This window comes from Leuciscus leuciscus (genome assembly GCF_965113295.1).
Source record: "Leuciscus leuciscus genome assembly, chromosome: 17".
NCBI classification, from domain to species: domain Eukaryota; kingdom Metazoa; phylum Chordata; class Actinopteri; order Cypriniformes; family Leuciscidae; genus Leuciscus; species Leuciscus leuciscus.
In genome coordinates, this window is record NC_138741.1 from 7,458,392 (window position 1) to 7,477,438 (window position 19,047).

Below are 19,047 nucleotides of genomic sequence, written 5' to 3' on the forward strand. Positions count from 1 at the left end.
TCGAAATACTACCAAAAAAAAAAGAAAAAAAGTCCGGCTCACCAATCGTCCCCCGCCCATCGAGTGCTTGAAGTGCGTCAGAAACAGAGCGCGCGCGCGATCAGTTGTTGGTAATTTGTTGTGTAGCGTGCGCGACTCCGCATCCAATGTAGACAGCACTGCTTTTGTTAACACACAGCTCGTAGAAACAGGCCTGGCAGCTCGCGCCAGTTCTAGACGCGGTGAAAGTTTCCTGATTGTGACGGAAGGCCGAATTTACATGACACATTATAAATGAGCATAGTCTGCGATAGATACAGTGCCAAAAAGAAGAGAAGAGGATAAAAGGGGATAAAGACAGAGGTAAAGTGATGTAGTGAATGAACAATTTATGGCATAGGAGTAAGATACTATAATTTCATGGCAGTTATTTTTACCTTAAACTTAATGTTAGCAGTTGTTCTGAGTTCTCCAGAGTCCCCAGACTGTGTGGTTTTGTAACAATCATGTCAGTTTTAAGACGCATTTTTCATTATCACTTTTTTATTAATGTTTTACTCTACAGTTGTGCAGTTGTGGGGATACAGTACAGGCCAAAAGTTTGGAAACATTACTATTTTTAATGTTTTTGAAAAAAGTTTCTTCTGCTCATCAAGCCTGCATTTATTTGATCAAAAATACAGAAAAAATAATAAATATTGTGATATATTATTACAATTTAAAATAATTGGTTTTCAATTTATTATACTTTAAATTATCATTTATTTCTGTGATGCAAAGCTGAATTTTCAGGATCATTACTCCAGTCTTCAGTGTCACATGTGACATCCAGTCTATCACATGATCCTTTAGAAATCATTTTAATATTCTGATTTATTATGAGTGTTGGAAACAGTTCTGCTGCCTAATATATTTGATGAATAAAATGTTAAAAAGAACTGCATTTATTTAAAATAAAATAAAAATATTTTCTAATTATATAAATCATCTTTACGATTACTTTTTATCAATTTAACACATCCTTGCTGAATAAAAGTATTGATTTATTTCAACCAAAAAAAAAAAACAAAAAAAAACAACTGACCCCAAATTACTGACCAGTAGTGTATATTGTTGTTACAAAAGATTTCTATTTTTAAAACATTTAAAAAAAATTTTTTTTTACTATTTATTTATCAAAGTATCCTAAAAAAGTATCACAGGTTATGAAAAAATATTAAGCAGCAGAACTGTTTCCAACTTTGATAATGAATCATCATATTAGAATGATTTCTAAAGGATCATGTGATAGACCGGATGTCACATGTGACACTGAAGACTGGAGTAATGATGCTGAAAATTCAGCTTTGCATCACAGAAATAAATGATAATTTAAAGTATAATAAATTGAAAACCTATTATTTTAAATTGTAATAATATATCACAATATTAAATTGTTTTCTGTATTTTTGATCAAATAAATGCAGGCTTGATGAGCAGAAGAAATTTCTTTCAAAAACATTAAAAATAGTAATGTTTCCAAACTTTTGGCCTGTACATTTTATGGCATAGTAATGATATTTATTTACAGGTTTATTCAAAATAGCAAAGTTCACATTAAATCTTTATTGTAAATCGTGCTATAAAAGATAATGGGGACTTGACTTGAATGCTATGTAATGCTCTTGGTATTTGTGTTTAGGCTGTAATGTGTGTGTGTGTGTGTGTGTGTGTGTGTGTGTGTATATAGGCCTATATATATATATATATATATATATATATATATATATATATATATATATATATATATATATATATATATATATATATATATATATATGCTAAATCATGAACACAATGACGGGGTGAAATGGGCTGTGATGCATGGGGCGCCAGGTAAAATCTTGCCTAGGGCAGCAAATTGGTCAGGGCCGGCCCTGAGTGGAAACAATATTAAAATACTCCATCATTTCTGGTCTTACAGAAAATAATAATACATCAGTCGCAACTACTTTTTGTTTTGTGTAAACTCACAACAGCAAGAAAACGTTGTGCTTTTGTAAAATAAAATAAAACGAACAGGGCGCGCTTTCATGATCTCTATTGGAGCGCGTCTCAAAAATGAACTGAAAAACAGTGTATAGACAAGCCTCACAGACATGAGAAATATAACTATCTATATAAAGCTTTTAAAAAAAAATATCCATCAACGAAAAAAATCTAATCGAAAGCAAATACGTACGGTACCATCTGATTTATCCTGTCCGTATGAAAGGCGCACCTACATTACAGCGGAGATGTATATGTTTGCAGGCAGCCTACACTGATTTATAAAAGACTAGTTCATTAATAAACAATTAAAATGCTTCATTATTTTTTTCAGACACATTTATTATATCATTAGCCTACTTTTGCCGGTGCTTTGCGGCAAGTTTTAAGCATGCGCTTGAACGCATAATATAGGCTAGCCTACATGCACCCAGGATTGAATATAAACGTGCGATTAGTCCTAATTGCTTAAATTAATGACTACTAGTCTATAAAAATCCTTTAGTCTATGGCAACTCTAATCAATAGCCTACATTTAATATTTGACATTATTTATATAGTAATTAGTATCCAGCTCTTTAAATTAGTTGAGTTAGCATAAATAGTTAATAAACTACTGTAATAAAATAATAAAATAAAGTTTAAATTAAGATACTACCGGTAACCATAGCATAGCATTGCTTATTCCACCACACAAAGGACTGTTTATAAGGTGACAATCCGTTATACATGTGAAGATTGTTGTATTGTATCTTCTGTTATAAAGACGAAGGTTGACATTTCGTTAATTAAACAAAATAAGAACACAATGTAAAAAATAAACAACTTTGGCTGTGTTCTGTTAGATGTGTTTTGACTACTTTTTGTTTAATTATTTCTCTAGGTAATGAAGATAAATCTTAGGCTATATATAATATATTATATAAAAAAAAAACGTATAGGCCTATATAAAATACATTAAAAAAAATGGCCTCATTGATTAATTTTGCCTGATTGGGGGCTGCTACTATTTGCTTAAGCTTTTTGAACGTAGAAGTGTGATAAAGGCGCGATAGGCTGTCAGTTGTATGTGGATAAAGGCATATTCATGTATTTTAAGTGTTGTTAAATAAAACAATATAATTAATTACTTTTAATACTTTATTTGAACCAATTATATTGCCTCATTTGTAATATGTATTTAAGTCATACTAAAGGCTATTGTTCACTTCAGATCTATCTTTTTGACCAAAAATTAAATAGTCGACACTGACAGCCCTAGTTTTGAACATTTGAACATGAACATTGTTTTGTATTTTGTGAGTAAAAGACTATTTCCCTGTCTTATATTTTTTCATTGTTGATTCTTTAAAATAATAGGCTATTAAATTACTTTTTTGTCACCTTCTCCTATAAACAATATTGTGAATAGTTTCATATTGTGTATTCGCCCATTATGGTCAACTGTGTTAATTACAATTATTACCACCTTCAAAAGTAAAAACTCAGAATGACACATTCCAGAATATTATGTTTATAGATTACAATTCATTAATTTATCTGTTCAACTTTAAAGTTGTTGTTAATATTTGTGCAAAAAGTTGTGACTTTGATGGTGTATAATTTGCATAGTCCTCATATCCAGTAGAAAGTGAGTGAATTATTTAAAAAAATTCTGTTCGTAAACCATTCAGAGATGACATTAATGACATACACAACTTTGTATACAATACAAAATCTGTATCAATTGTATTTTCAATGTCAGCAGAACACAAGAAAAGAATGATTGGTTAGAAAGACAACAAAGGAAAGATAAGAAAAGCTAGGGCGAAAAATAGATATTAATTTATTGTGGTGCGACGTTGGAGTCACACGTTGGTGTCACGCGTCTGTGGTGCGACGTGCTCTGGTGCAACGATGGAGTCACGCGTCTGTGGTGCGGCGTGCTGTGGTGCGACGTTGGAGTCACATGTTGGTGTCACACGTCTGTGGTGCGGCGTACCCCTTCTGTCACGTAAAAGTACACGACTGTCGACTTCGGTATGTTATCCGTGGCACTATCCACTCGTCATAAGGTTTGTCCCCGGGGAGAAGGTCTGATGGCAGGTCGGAGTCATTGTGACTCGTAGCGTGCCGTGTTGCCATGCCCACCTCAGGACTCGATCGCGAAGCCAAAGCTGAAGCGGTCTCATATGAAGCAATCCGAGTGCGTTACTGCGGCTGCGGATGCCATATGCCCCAGGAGCCTGAAATAGAAGGAACCGCACTCTTGCCCTCGAATTGACGGAGGCAAGTCAGCAGTGACTGCGCGCGCTCGCTCGTAAGCTGTGCGCACATGGCAACCGAGTCGATTTCCATACCGCACGGGGCAGAGTTTGCTCTTCTCCCAGTTGACCCGAAGGCCCAGACGAGTTAGGTGCCGGAGCACTAGGTCCCTGTGTTCGCAAACCTGGTCTTGAGAGTGAGCTAGGATCAGCCAGTCGTTGAGATATTTCAGGATGCGAACCCCGTGTTCCCATAGAGAAACAAGGGCTGCCTCGACGACTTTCGTGAAGACGCGAAGAGACAGGGCTAGCCCGAATGGGATAACCGCGTACTGGTATGGTACTGGTAACCGTAGGAACGGTCTGTGTCGAGGTAGAATGGAGACATGGAAGTAGGCGTCCTTCAGGTCGATCGCTGCAAACCAATCCTGCGGCCGCACACATTCGAAAATGCGTTTGGCCATGAGCATTTTGAACGGCAGCCTGTGAAGGGAGCGGTTCAAGACGCGCAGGTCCAGGATTGGTCGTAACCCACCGGACTTCTTGGGTACAATGAAGTAGGGACTGTAGAAGCCGGACTTCATTTCGGCTGGAGGGACAGTCTCGATCGCACCCTTCGCCAGTAGGGTGGCGACCTCCGCTCTCATGACAGGGGCATTGCGACCGACCATAGTGAAGCGGACTCCCCTGAAGCAGGGAGGAGACCGCGCAACCTGAATCGCGTAGCCGAGCCTGATGGTTCTCGCGAACCAGCGGGACAGTCTGGGAAGTTCTAGCCAGGCTCCCAGGAACTGTATCAGCGGGGTCAAGCGAACCACAGACGTACCCTCGGTGGTGCAGCGAGGCGGAATGACCGGCCCAGACGTGGGTGGCATAGCGGCACGGTCATTAGCCGCATCCTGCCAGAGGAAGCCAGGGAAGGACCAGCGTTCCACGGGGGCGTGCTCTGGCAGGGGTCTGGCGACAGAGGGGGACGAGAGTGGCGAGGCTCGTGAGTGGCGCTCACTGTCATCCGAGAATTCTGTGTGCTCAGAGATGGGTGTGTCAGTTCTTTCTTTGACCAAATTAGGGTGCTGCTCGTCGTGGGACATGTTTTAAAGCCTCAGTCTGCTTCTGGGCAGTCGAGAACTGCTTGGCAAATTCCTTGACTGCTCCACCGAAGAGGCCAGCCTGGGATATGGGGGTGTCGAGAAAACGGGTTCGCTCGGCCTCCCGCATATCGGCCAGGTTTAGCTACAGGTGTCTCTCCTGGACCACACATGTGGACATCACCTGACCCAGGGAGGTGATGGCCCAGGGAGAGCAAGGTCGGCGGCGGCACGCAGCTCATTAAAGAGCCCTGGGTCAGTCCTCCCCTTGTGCATGTCCCTGAGCATTTGGGCCTGGTAGACCTGCAGAGTGGCCATGGCATGCAGTGAGGCGGCTACCTGCCCCGCGGCTCTATGGGCCTTCGCCACGAGAGTGGAGGAGAACCTACAGGCTTTGGAGGGGTCGCTGCGGGAAGAAGCACTCTGCGGACACAGTTGCATCGCAACTGAGCGTTCAACCTGGGGAACCCCAGTGCACCCTTTGGCAACGGCCTGATCGAGAGGAGGAAAAGCGGAGGAGGTCGCCGAGCGATCACGGGAAGACAGGGGAGTCTTCCAGGACCTCATGACCTCCTCATGCACGTCTGGGAAGAAAGGTATTGGGGTTGGATACTGACGGGGGTCAGCGGCCGCGCCCAAAAACCAATCGTCCAGCCGTGAGCGCACAGGGCCGGGTGGCGGGGACCACTCGAGCCCAATGGCCGCGGCTGCCCGGGAAAGCATGGCCGTCAGCTCGGGATCAGACTCGGGCAATGCTGGCATGCCCAAAGGCGGCAGCACAGCCGAGTCTTCATCTCCCGAGGACTCCTGCCCACCTCTGCTTGAGAGGGGGGTGTGGAGCGTGGAATAGCACTTTGTTCCACACCGTCACCCTCAGGTCACCCTGGCCACCAGCCGAAGTACCAGCTCTCGTGGAGGAGGTAGATCGGGGTGTGGATGAGGGGACTCTCCCTCGAACGAGATCATTGAGTCTTGACCGAAGCAGTGCAATGGTCATGTTCCCGCAATGGGAACATGACTCATCCACAAACGCTGCCTTAGCGTGGTCAACGCCCAGACACGCAAGACAGCGATTGTGCCCATCAGAGTCAGATATAACGCGACCGCAACCAGAAGTGCACGGGCGAGGCATCTTTAAAAAGACGTGCCGCGTGCAAGCTCTTTTGTGAGAGGAAAAGTCTCCGCAGAGTGTTGAAGCGACCAGGGATATGAACACACAAACACTGGCAGATCACTGCACAGATCAGCAGGGAATGTGCACTCGCTGGAACTCACCGTCACACCAACACCTGGAGAGAAGCTCGTGTCGAAGAGTGGAGAATGAAGATCTCAGAATTGGCTTGTGGAGTGAAGTGAAAACTTGGCTCCGAAGCGAAACCATATCTGCATGTTGCCGGCGTACTTCCTTATATACCCACGAGTTGGGGCGTAGTTACGCTATGCAAATTCCGCAGACCCATGGCATTTCTTTGCCATTGGCTCGTTTTATATACTCGAAGATGATAGGCTTTCTAAGCGAAACCCCATTCGTCGTCACTGACGTAACTCGTAGTGACCACGAAAGGGAACTGATTGTTTGCCTACCCAGACCTTAATATATCACCTTGTTAGGAGTAACCTAATTAGTTACAAATAAATAAATCACAGAAAATGTAGGTTCATATTGTATTCCATATTTTCCATGCATCAAATACAGATGTATTAATTCACAAGAGTATAACTGCTAAGTAGGTGGTAGAAAAATTAATATATATATATAAAAAATATATAATCTTATCATTGATAGTGCAATTGGCAATGGAAATAAACTCCTGTTTCTGAACAACTAAGCCAAACATAGACAACTAATCCAGTCTAGATAGACGTGAAGGGTTTGGGTGTTTGGATAAGATATGATTCTCAATTCAACTACAGCCAAAGGATGTTGAGGACCATGTTTCAAAACATCAAACAGGATTGAGAGCGAAGCACTTACAAGCGTGCACTTATAATAATTTAAACACTGACATGAAACTTAATAGTGGATTGCTGTTTTATAAGAGGGTTTCAGTTACAGAACAGTGTGACCCTCCATTATTACTAATTACTTTGACCGTGTTGAATAAGGGAACACAGCAAAAAATACACACACAACTATTGCTTGCTGTAAATCACCACAATTTTTTTTAGCTAATCCGTTGTCTAGGGGAAATGTAAATAACATTTTTATATAGCACCAAACTCAAAATGATTTGTAATAAAATAAAGTTTTTATAATTATCTTTCTAATATTTTTTTTTCTTCAGACAGGATCACGATCCACGATCATATAACTATTCTTTTTCATGTTGGTTTTGAAGACTATTTTGCAAGTCACTGAGCAGTTCATCCAAACTAATTTCCCTATAATTTTTTTTAGCCTTACAAGGTATAAAAAAGAAAAAAAGAATCATTATTATTATTTTATTTTTGTTAGTAAAAATAAGAACAGAGACGAAATATTACAATATTTCAAATAATAGGACAAATTTTATATAATATACAAATAAATAGTGCATTACTAGTTTCAGCTACAGTTGGTGCATTTACTGTAACAGTAGCATTCAAAAAATTATTAAACAAATGTCAAAATAAAACACTACATAGACTTCACTGTGAATTAAATATACACTGATTCTTAAAGCTACTGAAGTTATTCAGTAAACAGCAGTGAGTGATTTTCTCTTTGTATTTTGTTTTTTGATTAACACTAATGACAGACGGCAGTAGGTTTATTAGGCTGCTGTCACTTTATGACCTAATGCACAGATCCAATATAATGAAACACATGCATAATCATAATATACTGACACGCATCCGAACAGTTTACATTCACTTAAGATATAAACAACTGTGTTTATGTAAACCTTGTATGTATTGGACAGGTTAAGCACAAAAAGACAGGAAAGAAAACTTAGTTCGGTACTCGCGCGCTGTGTGACAGGCTTTTAGAATGCGTGCACTTTGGATTTGTGCTCAGAAAAGCTTATGTCAGAACAGGCAAGACTTTAAAACGCATGCAAATAATAAACTTTCGCGATGGTGAAAAACTGCAATGTCATGTGAGCGTAACCCTAACCTTGCGTGTTTAACATTTGATGTGAATGTACGCTGTGTTGTACACAATATTTGGACGGAGGTGCCAGAACTGCAACTGATAGACTGTGCACTGTAGCATGACACTACAATTTCCCAACAAAAGCAGATTGTGGAGACATTTTAATCGTTCACAATCTAAAATCGTGATATCGCACACCGCTAAATCGGTGTGTGCTCAATTCAGAAATGGACACATTCCAGTTCAGTATCTCAAATTAGTTTGAATTGAATTTAGTTGAGGTAGCAAACAGGATGCAGAAATTCAAATCTTGAATGGAAGTGGAATTAAAATGCACATTTTACCATTTTAACCACAAATCACTGGTGTGGAAATTAGCAAGAATTGCACAAATAATGTAGATAGATAAAGTTATTTAGTACAGGATAGCATTTCCCTTTGTTTTCTTTAAATGTTTAAGCCATGTGACTAAACTTGCAGAAGGCGTTTTACAGGAAGAAGAGTCAGTGTTGTTACACTCAATGTAAATGGCTTCAAACAGTTCATGAGTAGTGGAAAATGTCTCCCAAATTTAATGTGAGACCAAATATTCACTATAGGTTTCAAATCTGGACTCGGGCCTGGCCAAAACATGAGCCTGATGGACTTGTTCTTAAGCCACTTCTTCTTCTGCAGTGTGGGCAGGAGCGTTGTCTTGTTAAAAAATAACATCTGATCATTCCTCTTTAGATAACAACTTTTCTATTGTGGGAAGCCATTCTGTAATATTCTCTTATATTCCAAAGCTTTCATTGACTTTTCACAGTGAAGCAGCACGACAATACCAGCAGCTAAAAAGACAACTCTTCCTCCATGCTTTACTGTAGAGATGCATATATTTACTGTATTTCTCACCGGATCTACAAAGACGCCGCTCTGGTGCATCTTCATGCAACTCTTGTTTTATCGTGATTCATCATAACTCCACATAACTCTGCAGAACCAAATCTGAATCAAACTTCCCATAATGTGCCAAAAGCATCATTCTGCCTTGGATGTTTTTCTGAGACAGCAATCGCTTTAAAGGAGTGTTTTTACTTAATTCTTGATCATTTTCTTACCAGTAATTTGTGGTTAGTAAGCTTTTTTTATTATTATTATTTTTATTTTTTTAAGTTAGTTTAGTTTTTTTATTTTAAAGAAATCTCTTAAAGAAGACCAAGGCTGCATTTATTTGATCTAAAATACCTTAAAACGTTAATATCGTAAAACATTATTACAATTTAAAATGAATTTTAAAATCAATGTTAAAAATAGTTGTGCTGCTTAATATTTTTGTGGAAGCTATGATAGATTTTTTCACTATTATTTGATGAATACACAGTTCAAAAGAATAACATTTTAAATGTATTTACTGTCACTTTTGAGTTTAATGCATCCTTGCTGAATAAAGGTATTGCACCACTTTTGAAGGGTGGTGTACTTGGTATGTTTATTTTTTGTATTAATTTTTTATATTTTGTAGGGGTGTAACGATACCCTCATGTCATGATTCGATACTGAACTCACAATACAATATTATTGCGATACTCCAAGACATAATATGGTAAAGGGTTAACAAAAAATGTACTGTTGATTAAAATGCTAAATTTGATATTACATTGTGGGTGTAAATGAATGGGCTTAGACTTGGTGCTGGTAACACAGTGCACAGGGCAACGATGACATCAGAATAAAAATATTCATGATTCTGAAGCTGAAAATACAGAATTATTTTTTAGATGAATATTCTTGCACTCTGTCACTGACTAGATATATTTAAAATAGTTTAGGCCACTTTTTACTGGTAACATAAGATATTTGGCATTATCAGGACCCACAAATATTCCCCCATTGCATTATTATACATTATATTCAACATTATATATAGTAGTTTAATGTAGTACTGACACTAAAACTCTGTAAACTTGATTTTTTTCCTATACACAATACATATTGTCACTATCCACAATACATATTGTTGCATTTTTGTATTGTGATATATTGTGACAATAATATTTTGTCATATTTAATACATTTTCGTGGACCAGGGTGGAAGAACATTTCCCACAATGCATTACCTGTTTTTTTTTTATTAAATAATTAAATTTCCTGTGACAAGTGGCCAATTAAATTCAAATTCTAACTAAACTAAAAGTCACCCACAATTTAGCAGGACACTTGTGTAACAGTGCTGATTACCTAGTGTGTGTTATTTTGTAAATCCATCCTTTAATCCTGGCCTCATTCTCTGAAGTTACCGCCGCTATTCACTGCTGCCCTGAACTAGGGCTCAAATTAAGTTTCAGGACAGTGCTGATGGACATGGATATGGGGGGTTACCACATCTTTGTGACATAATGTTCTCCTAATTTGCACGGTGATGACAGAAATCCACTAAAAAGGTAGATCAGTTGCACAGGCTTATACAAGTCATATGAACTGAAGCCCTTATCACACATAATATCTGGTCCACACAGGTCAAATTATGATAAACATACTGATAGGGTTTTCAGTCATGTTTGTGATCATGGTAGACCTGCCAATTCCCAGGTACGCTCTCAACAGTCTGAACTGGGAGGAAAAGGCCCAGAGCCCAACGGGAACCAAAAACATCGGTCAGGTTGGCACGCCAGGTCCCCCGACTCTCTGACAAATACCCTTTTTGCAGCTCACACCAGGTCTGCCCTCGGGCTACTAGCAGAAGCTGTTGACAACAGAAGCCGGCGCTCACTAGTCCGATACCCAGCCAGATGTACAGCATTACAACAAGGAAGAACTGGAGACCTGAAATCAAACCTGAAAAACAAAACAAAAAACAACTGTCTCATCCTTGACAAAAATCAAGAAAGCCTCAAGCAAGGTTGAATTATGCCAGGTTCAGACTACACGATATGTTTGTCTGTTACGATAGTCACTGTGTCAGATTATATGATTGTGACTCCTAAATTCTTGTCGTGGTGTGGACTAGAAACATGTCAGGAGTAGCTGCGTTTACATGGACACTTATAATCGGATTGACGGCTCAATCGGACTAAAAAACCTTCATGTAAACACCTTAATCGATCCGATTGAGCTTGATCCGAATGAAATTTCGATCGGATTGAAAGGGGTGGTTTATCCCTTTTGTAATCCGATCGAGAGAACATGTAAACACTTGATCGGATTGAAAACCGAAACTGAAAGGACTGCGCATGTGCAATGACGTTAAAGTTCTAGCGTAATGACGTATGACGCGCGGAACGAGCTGTTCTTCCTGTTTAATAAAGTGTCATATTAATAAGTTTCCCGTCATTCTAAAATTCTAATTTCACTCGCGCGTCTGTGAAGTGAAGCAGGACAACGTCCCACCAGTCTTTGTTTTGGATTCTCATCCACAGACGACTGGTTTTGGCCGCAGGGAGGGGCATTTTTACTGCGTGATCAGTAAGCAGCACGGCAAAACGGTTAATATGCTCTAAATTATGACCAGAGACGAATTACGTCTGCTTTTTAAAACAAATAAAGAACCAATAGAGGAGAACATTTATGCGCGAAAAGCGGGAAACTCTGTATATTCGTGCAGTGTGCGCATGTCAAAAACATCAGATCCGATTTGAAACTTGTGACATATAAACGCGCACATCAACCCGATTACTTTATTTATCATTCATGTAAACACTTTGTTCGGATTCATCAATCGGATTGATTTCATTCCGATTGTGTCCATGTAAACGTAGCTAATGATTCCGACCAATCATCGCGTGCCATCTTTTAACGACGTGCATGATGTCATTGAGAAGGCAGAACTAGCGACTGACTTCCGGAAACAAGAACGTAAACAAACTACAAAAGCGGTGTGTTAGCTTAATGCTAATTCCAGTGTTCACCGGGTTGCGAAGTGCCTCCACTATTGTTCGCCAGCATTTATTTTTTCACTCTGTCATGGTAATCCCTCGAGGAAACATCATAAAGGCTGGAGTATTGTTTCCATAGCTCCACGAACCTTTTCTCCATTACATAATTCCACCTAGCAGCACCAAATTCAAATCATCTCTCTCTCTCTCTCTCTCATTTCGCCATGTTTGAAAGCTGTGTACGGAAGAGCTTCTGTGCTCCTATTGGTCAACTTTACAGAACTCGTCGTGGAGGATCGAAAAAAATGAAAACATGCTAGTATTTCTGTCATGACATCGTGAAGCATTGCAGGCGTGTCGTCAGTTGTCGTCCACTATGACACACTATACGAGATTAAACAAAAGGTGTGTTCGACTTCAAGAGGTTCTGCGCAGACCAATTGGTGTATGACATCAAACTACCATGAGAGCGATTAGAGAGCAGACGGCTCCGTATGTTTTCGAATCGTTCTCACTGTACTTTGATGTCATACACTGATCGGTCTGGGCAGCGCCGCTTCAAGTCGAACAAACCTAATCGATTCTTGCATCTGTAACTGTTGTAGGCCAGTAAGTTGTGCGTGTAAACCTCACTCCACTGGCCTCAAGAGGTGCACTAGCGACTGACGCTAGAGACTGCGCCTTGTTAGCGAGCCCACTTCCCATGCCAGCGACCCGGGTTAGGTGCCGTGACCAGTTTAGAGGGTGAGTGTAACGGACGTAGGCAAACCTCACTCCCCTGGCCTCAAGAGACTACAGCCTTTAGCATCCTTGTTAGCACCTGCCTCCCATGCCGGAGACAGTTCAAATCCTGCTCGGAGCGGGTAGAGTAGGACAGTTTCACATCCTAAAAACACATTGTCGTTTACGAATCACCACGATACCCTTCATCAAACGGATCGTGCTAGTCTTCACTGTGAATTAAATATCGTGTAGTCTGAACCCAGCATTAAACTTACCAAGGAAGAAGTAACCCGTCGAGAGTGGCAGAAGAGAGAGGAATGTCAGTGGGTTCTCAAAGGAAATGGAGTACTCCATCGTAAGATACGCCACCCCGATTACCAATGAATAGAGACAACAGCAGGACGTATAGATGCTGAACATAATAAAGTAGCGCATATTCCTATTCCCAATACAGTTTCCAGTGAAAAAGCAGTGGTGGTCCCGTTTTAAAATCACTTTCTTACACACTTTACAGAAGTGGCGTCCATTCAGGAGGTAGTGTGCGTCAATTCTGTCTGGGCAGTCGGGTGAACAGACTGGAATAACTGTTTCGTTGGCACTCTCAGATGGGTACCATATAGTCATTGTGTAATTACCCAGCGCGTTCCCCATGAAGAATAGAAAGACAGCCGTGTGGGTCAGCATGGTGGGATTTAACATCACATCTTGCCTTTGGAATACAGTGGGCATGAAGAGGAGGAAGTAGAGGGCGAACGTGACCACGGTTGCCGTGTAGAAGTATGCAGGTGCAATCGTGTTGAGTAGTCTGAGTTTCACCATCTTGAACAACATACCTGTTAAATTAATAAAACAAAATAGTCACCTGAAGATGATAAAATCATATATTTCATCTTGGATTTGGTATCAATAGTTCATCCCTATAATAATGAAAGAAACTGTAAACTTTGGAACAGGAACAGTTTTTTTTTCTATTTAAACTTTTTTTTTTTTAAATAGATATTACATGGATATTACATAAATACATAGATACTTTTGACTGGCTGTTAATAAACAAAGATACTGTGCCTGCAATTATCAAGCTAGTCCAAACGAACTGAACTGAAATACTTTGTCTTGTCTACATGTGTCGTCAGAAAAAAAATCGGAAATAAAATAATAAATAATAAATAAATAATAAAAATAAATAATTGGAAATATAGATTTTTATATTTTAATATATTTTACACGGTGATGCATAACTCCCCGGTCTTCCATTGGTCGGCAAAACAGATAGCCCCGCCCCAAACTCACGCAATTGGTTGAGCCCATGTTGCTAAGTCTGACTTGTAATAAGCAATGTTGACAGCCACAGTGTTTACACTTTTTTTTTGTTAAGCAATAAATAGCCTAAATCTACAGACTGCTTAAAAGTCTCTGCACATTTAACTGTGCTAAAGTATTAACGTGGAAAAAATATGCACACATCAGCTTTTATATCAAAGAACAGACACATAACCCTATCGCTTCGATATCAACAGAAATAAACTCACCACTATTTGTTACACATCATATAATTTACATCCTATAGGGTGTAAATATAGGCTTTAGGCATAGCATGTGTTTATTTTATTAATGATGATCATGAAGCTAAATGCGTGAGAGAAGGATGTGATGAACATAAATGTTTCTTAGAGGTCTAAATAATACTAAATTCTAATACAAACTAACGTTTTATAAACAGGGTTTGTAATGAATAGATGAAGGAATTATGAGGCCCGACACATATCTTTGAAACAGACGCTTATTGTTGAGCAGGATGAGGATATTGCTCGGTTACCTGACGCCGGTTAGACCAGAATAGGAGCCGATGGATCAGCAGCACTGGAGCTCGAGCTCATCCCTCACCCTCGTGCTAGGAGATAATAACCCACATGTAATTCATTCAGAAAACTAAATCAGTTATCATTCTGTAACACTGAGCACGCATCTCTTCGCAATGTCTCTCAGTGGTTTAGCACCGCCGCCTGTTGGTGTGGGTACAACATCATCACCCAGCTTCACTAGATTCACAGACAAACCTGTATAGCTACACTTGTGTTATGTATGTTTATTTAATCTTTAATACTGCTTTGTGATTTTATATCCCTATTTTGTATACCGCCGAATCATACTGTGTTTCCTCCACAATGTGCATTTCATTATTATGGATGCACGTACAACTTTCTCCAGCAGATGGCAGTGCAAACCAACGCTTAATTTTTTAGCAGATACGTTTATTTAAAGAGATAGTTCACCCAAAAATGAAAATTCTGTCATCATTTACTCACCCTCAAGTTGTTCCAAACCTGTATAAATGTATTTGTTCTGCTCACAAAGGAACATATTTTGAAAGAATGTTGTAACCCAACAGTTTTGGGGCACCCTTGATTCAATAGTATTGTTTCTACCATGGAAGTCAATGGTTGTCGTCAACTGTTTGGTTACCCACATTCTTCAAAATATCTTCGTTTGTGTTCAGCAGAAGAAAGAAACTCATACAGGTTTGGAACAACATGAGAGTGAGTAAACAATGGCAGAATTTTCATTTTTGGGTGAACTATCCCTTTAATTTTCTCTCCATTGATTAATTCAGACAAAATCATGCCTTAAGACAAAGTTAGCATTCTATGATGTGAGCCATGCTAACAAGCTCACATCTGTGATCCGCGGAAAAACAGTCAAAACTTTATAGTTCGCACGACCCCTTTAGTTTTCGTGTTTGTTGATGGAGTGTCCCTTCACCGACGGTCCCTAAGAAGGGCGCTCCCCGTGTGTGCTGGTGCTGATGCAGACAGACTGAAGCATCAAACCGGACATAAACCACAGGAGGTGTTTCAAAGGTAAGCCGCACTATTGTTATATTCACATCGCTTCCGATGAACTGTTCTCAGTTATATCGTACAAGAAATGATTCAACAAACGATTCCATGATTAATTCTGAACTTCAACGGGTTTTAAAAGTGGGCGTTTTTAACAGTTGTAGCAATTGTATGTAAAACGCTATTGCAGCAGAGACCAATGCATGGGTGCTAAACATAGAGGAGGAGGTGATACATAAATAATTGAACCGTTCGAGGTTAAATGTGCATTGTGATGGCACAAGATTGGTTTTCTTTGGCTTGTTTGTTTACCGTCTCGTGTAAAACATCACCAGGAGCCCCGATGTTTTATTGTGCCATGGGAGTGCGCACGTTGTGCATTTATTGTGGGATCCTGTAGTATTATCTTCTTAAAGTTCTGTTTGCTCCGCTGCTGCTGATAATGGCTGTATGAGTGCGCACATGCTGACAGCGGGGAGTTTAATGTCTGGATAATGTATTGAATGGGGAACAAGTCAAAGCTGCGCGTTACAAATCAGAGGATGGGGGCGGATAGATTTCTCCACGCTGTTGCCAAGAAGCCGTGATGATGCATAATAACTTTCATAATTAGAAAGATAGTCTCTAATCTAATCAAAGATTCAAAAAGTATTAGGCTACTTTAACAGGTAGGTTAGAGGGTGAATATTGAACCTGTCATGAACGCGTGCAGGTCATATCAACACACACACACACACACACACACACACACACACACACACACACACACACACACACACACACACACACACACATTTATATTGCTTAAATGAAATTAAATGAAGCCTATTTTTTTCATGACAATTAAGTTAATTCCCCCATTCAATATTGCAAAATATTAATAAAAATAATGAATTATATTCATGTTTTGATATAACATTGTTATTAAATATGAATTATTTAAATATGAATTAAATATGCTTTAGGTACACATTTATTAGATTTAGACATCATGGTAGTATTTGTTGTGTACCTCGTTTAATTTATGCCATTTTCAATAATAATAATAATAAAAAGTCATACAGTGAGACTCTTATAAGAATAATCATTGTGATTGAAAGCAATTCATTAAAAAAAATACCTCAAAAGAAAAATGTCCAAAATGCATTAAACCATCCAAACGAGAATGAGAATTCTGGCAGGAAGTGTGAATTGGTATGAAAACGATGTTACAACGCACAACATCTTTTAATGTTCTGAAAATGTTTTCGCAAAATTGTAACATTTTAGCAAAGAATTTATGAATAAAGTTCTTTTTACATACATATTATAACATTGTTGTCAAGGGGGTTTTCAGTACCCAGCAATGCTTTGCATGCGCCTTGAGGGGAATAATAAAAGTAGAAAGTTGTGTTATTTATGTGTTTTTGACTGCTTATGTGTTACTGCTTAATTTTCTGTAACTGGCATCTTAAAGGGGTCATATGATGCGATTTCTTGTTTCCTTTTTCTTTAGTGTGTTATGTAGCTGTTAGTGCAAGTATAATATCTGCAGAGTTACAAAGCTCAAAGTGTCAAATCTAAAGATATATTCTTTATAAAAGTTAAGGCTCAGCCACGCCTTCCTAAAACGCTTCGTTCAAACACCCCCCCACATCTCTACGTCAGTGTGTGGGGGGCAGAGTTTCAAATGTATACGCAAAGAAAGAAGGTGTAACTTTTATTCTCGCTGTGTTAATAGGCTTGTTTGAGATGCGCCTCGCCTCGCCTGATGTGTATGCGAGAGTAGGCGGCTGCAGTGAGGGGAGGAGTGAAAAAAGTGCATCTCTCTTATCGTAGTGGATCAGACACCTACGAGATCAAAGGCGGATATCGTGGGATTCACGCTCATGCGCCGTGTTGATGATAAACTGGATGTAGGATTTAGTTACGGTTGCTTTTATATGAAAATAAATATAATGAGCAAGAAACCCAAAGTACTTGTTATTCCTTTCCAAAGACGTGTTTATCAATCATTTTACTTTAATACAGACATGTGCTTTTAGATATATATTTTTTATAAAAATGACATCACATAACCCATAAAGAGATCGCACTGTCAGAGAATTTGGGAATATTCACTGATAATCTATACACATAAAAACATGATATCAGAGTTTTAAAATCAAACATTTTAAAAGAGATTAAAACATCACGTTTGTGTAAACCAATGAGAATTAAGCTGTGTCGTCAGCAAGTTGTTTCCCATCGTGCTTTTGATCAGCGCAGTCGGTGGAGAGCAACTGCGCTCGACTATGGAAGACCAAAAGTGCCAAAACGTGTTTAACTGTCGTGTAAACATGTAATTACGTGTTAACACGCAATTTACGCATTAACACGTGATTACGTGGTAACTATGGAAGGCCAAAAGGTATCAGCCTTTGTGCACAGTTGGCCTTGTAGGCTATGGAAGGCCAAAAGGGCCAAAACATGTGAAACACGCGTTAACGCGTAATTCCATGTTAAATGGCGTGTTAACGCGTAAATTGCGTGTTAAGACGAAATAATGTGTTTACACGACAGTTTCACACGTTTGGCCCTTTTGGCCTTCCATAGCCTACAAGGCCGGCTGTGGACAAAGGCTGATTCTAGAAAGTGGGGCAATTCCAATTTTGCAAGTACAGTCTGGCGCTTCTGACTCACAGACACAGCCTGTAAGTATGTTTTCATATTTTAAGAATTTGCTACTGACTATTCAAATGCGAGTTTTGAGTAGTATAGAGTGGCGCTTTCTTGTCGTTTCTACGATCACAAATGCAGACATGGTTTTATGTTTACATAGTGTTCTCCCTCCCCCCGTAGCGCGGCGCGACGCGGAAAAAAACCCTGTATAAGTCATTATAATCAGTAATTATGTCCACAATACAACCTTACCTATCTGATATGTTCTGGTCCAGTCGCGCTGTAGTCCAGTCATTTTATGTAAAAAGGTTGAACAAATTGCAACAGAAGCAAACTCAACTGATTTTGTATCCTCAATATGTCCATAAATACCACGACAGATCTAAACATTGGGTATAGCCAGGTGAAAATGTCTTGTTGAATCTGGTTGACATATACCAACCCATTTAGGCTACCCATGAGCATTAATACATAGAGGCAGGAAGAAGTACTTTAGAAACCAGCCTTTATTAATTTTTAACAGATGGGATTTGGGGCTGGGTCCGTGGGACTGTTTCTGGGGGACGAGTCTGAGGGAAG

The 19,047-nt window shown here is 39.5% G+C and overlaps 2 protein-coding genes and 1 long non-coding RNA gene across 3 annotated transcripts in view; 1 reads left to right on the forward strand and 2 right to left on the reverse strand.

The window, feature by feature from the left end:
* Nucleotides 1-363: 363 nt before the first annotated feature.
* On the reverse strand, nt 364-1,695 carry LOC309479775. The gene is made up of 2 exons (XR_014199432.1): nt 1,057-1,695; nt 364-950 (listed from the first exon to the last, which is right to left on the reverse strand). It is a non-coding gene; the product is annotated as an uncharacterized lncRNA (long non-coding RNA).
* Nucleotides 1,696-7,847: 6,152 nt separating this feature from the next.
* zdhhc22 (zDHHC palmitoyltransferase 22) lies at nt 7,848-14,990 on the reverse strand. The gene is made up of 3 exons (XM_082142206.1): nt 14,808-14,990; nt 13,267-13,824; nt 7,848-11,231 (listed from the first exon to the last, which is right to left on the reverse strand). Exons 2-3 carry the CDS (start codon nt 13,820-13,822, stop codon nt 10,945-10,947), a joined length of 843 nt encoding a protein of 280 aa, XP_081998332.1. The 5' UTR covers nt 13,823-13,824; nt 14,808-14,990; the 3' UTR covers nt 7,848-10,944.
* A 717-nt stretch (nt 14,991-15,707) lies between these two features.
* The window catches only part of tmem63c (transmembrane protein 63C), a 55,275-nt gene continuing 51,935 nt past the window's right edge, over nt 15,708-19,047 (forward strand). Inside the window, exon 1 of the mRNA XM_082143750.1 lies at nt 15,708-15,849. The gene's annotated coding sequence lies outside the window, so the exon portion shown is untranslated. The remainder of the gene's footprint in view (nt 15,850-19,047) is intronic.

Coding starts and splice junctions, on each gene's coding strand:
- zdhhc22 (XM_082142206.1), bottom strand. CDS start 13,822: ATGTTGTTCAAGATGGTGAAACTCAGACTACTCAACACGATTGCACCT. Junction 11,232..13,266: donor GACGGGTTACTTCTTCCTTG/GTAAGTTTAATG, acceptor TTTGTTTTTCAG/GTTTGATTTCAGGTCTCCAG.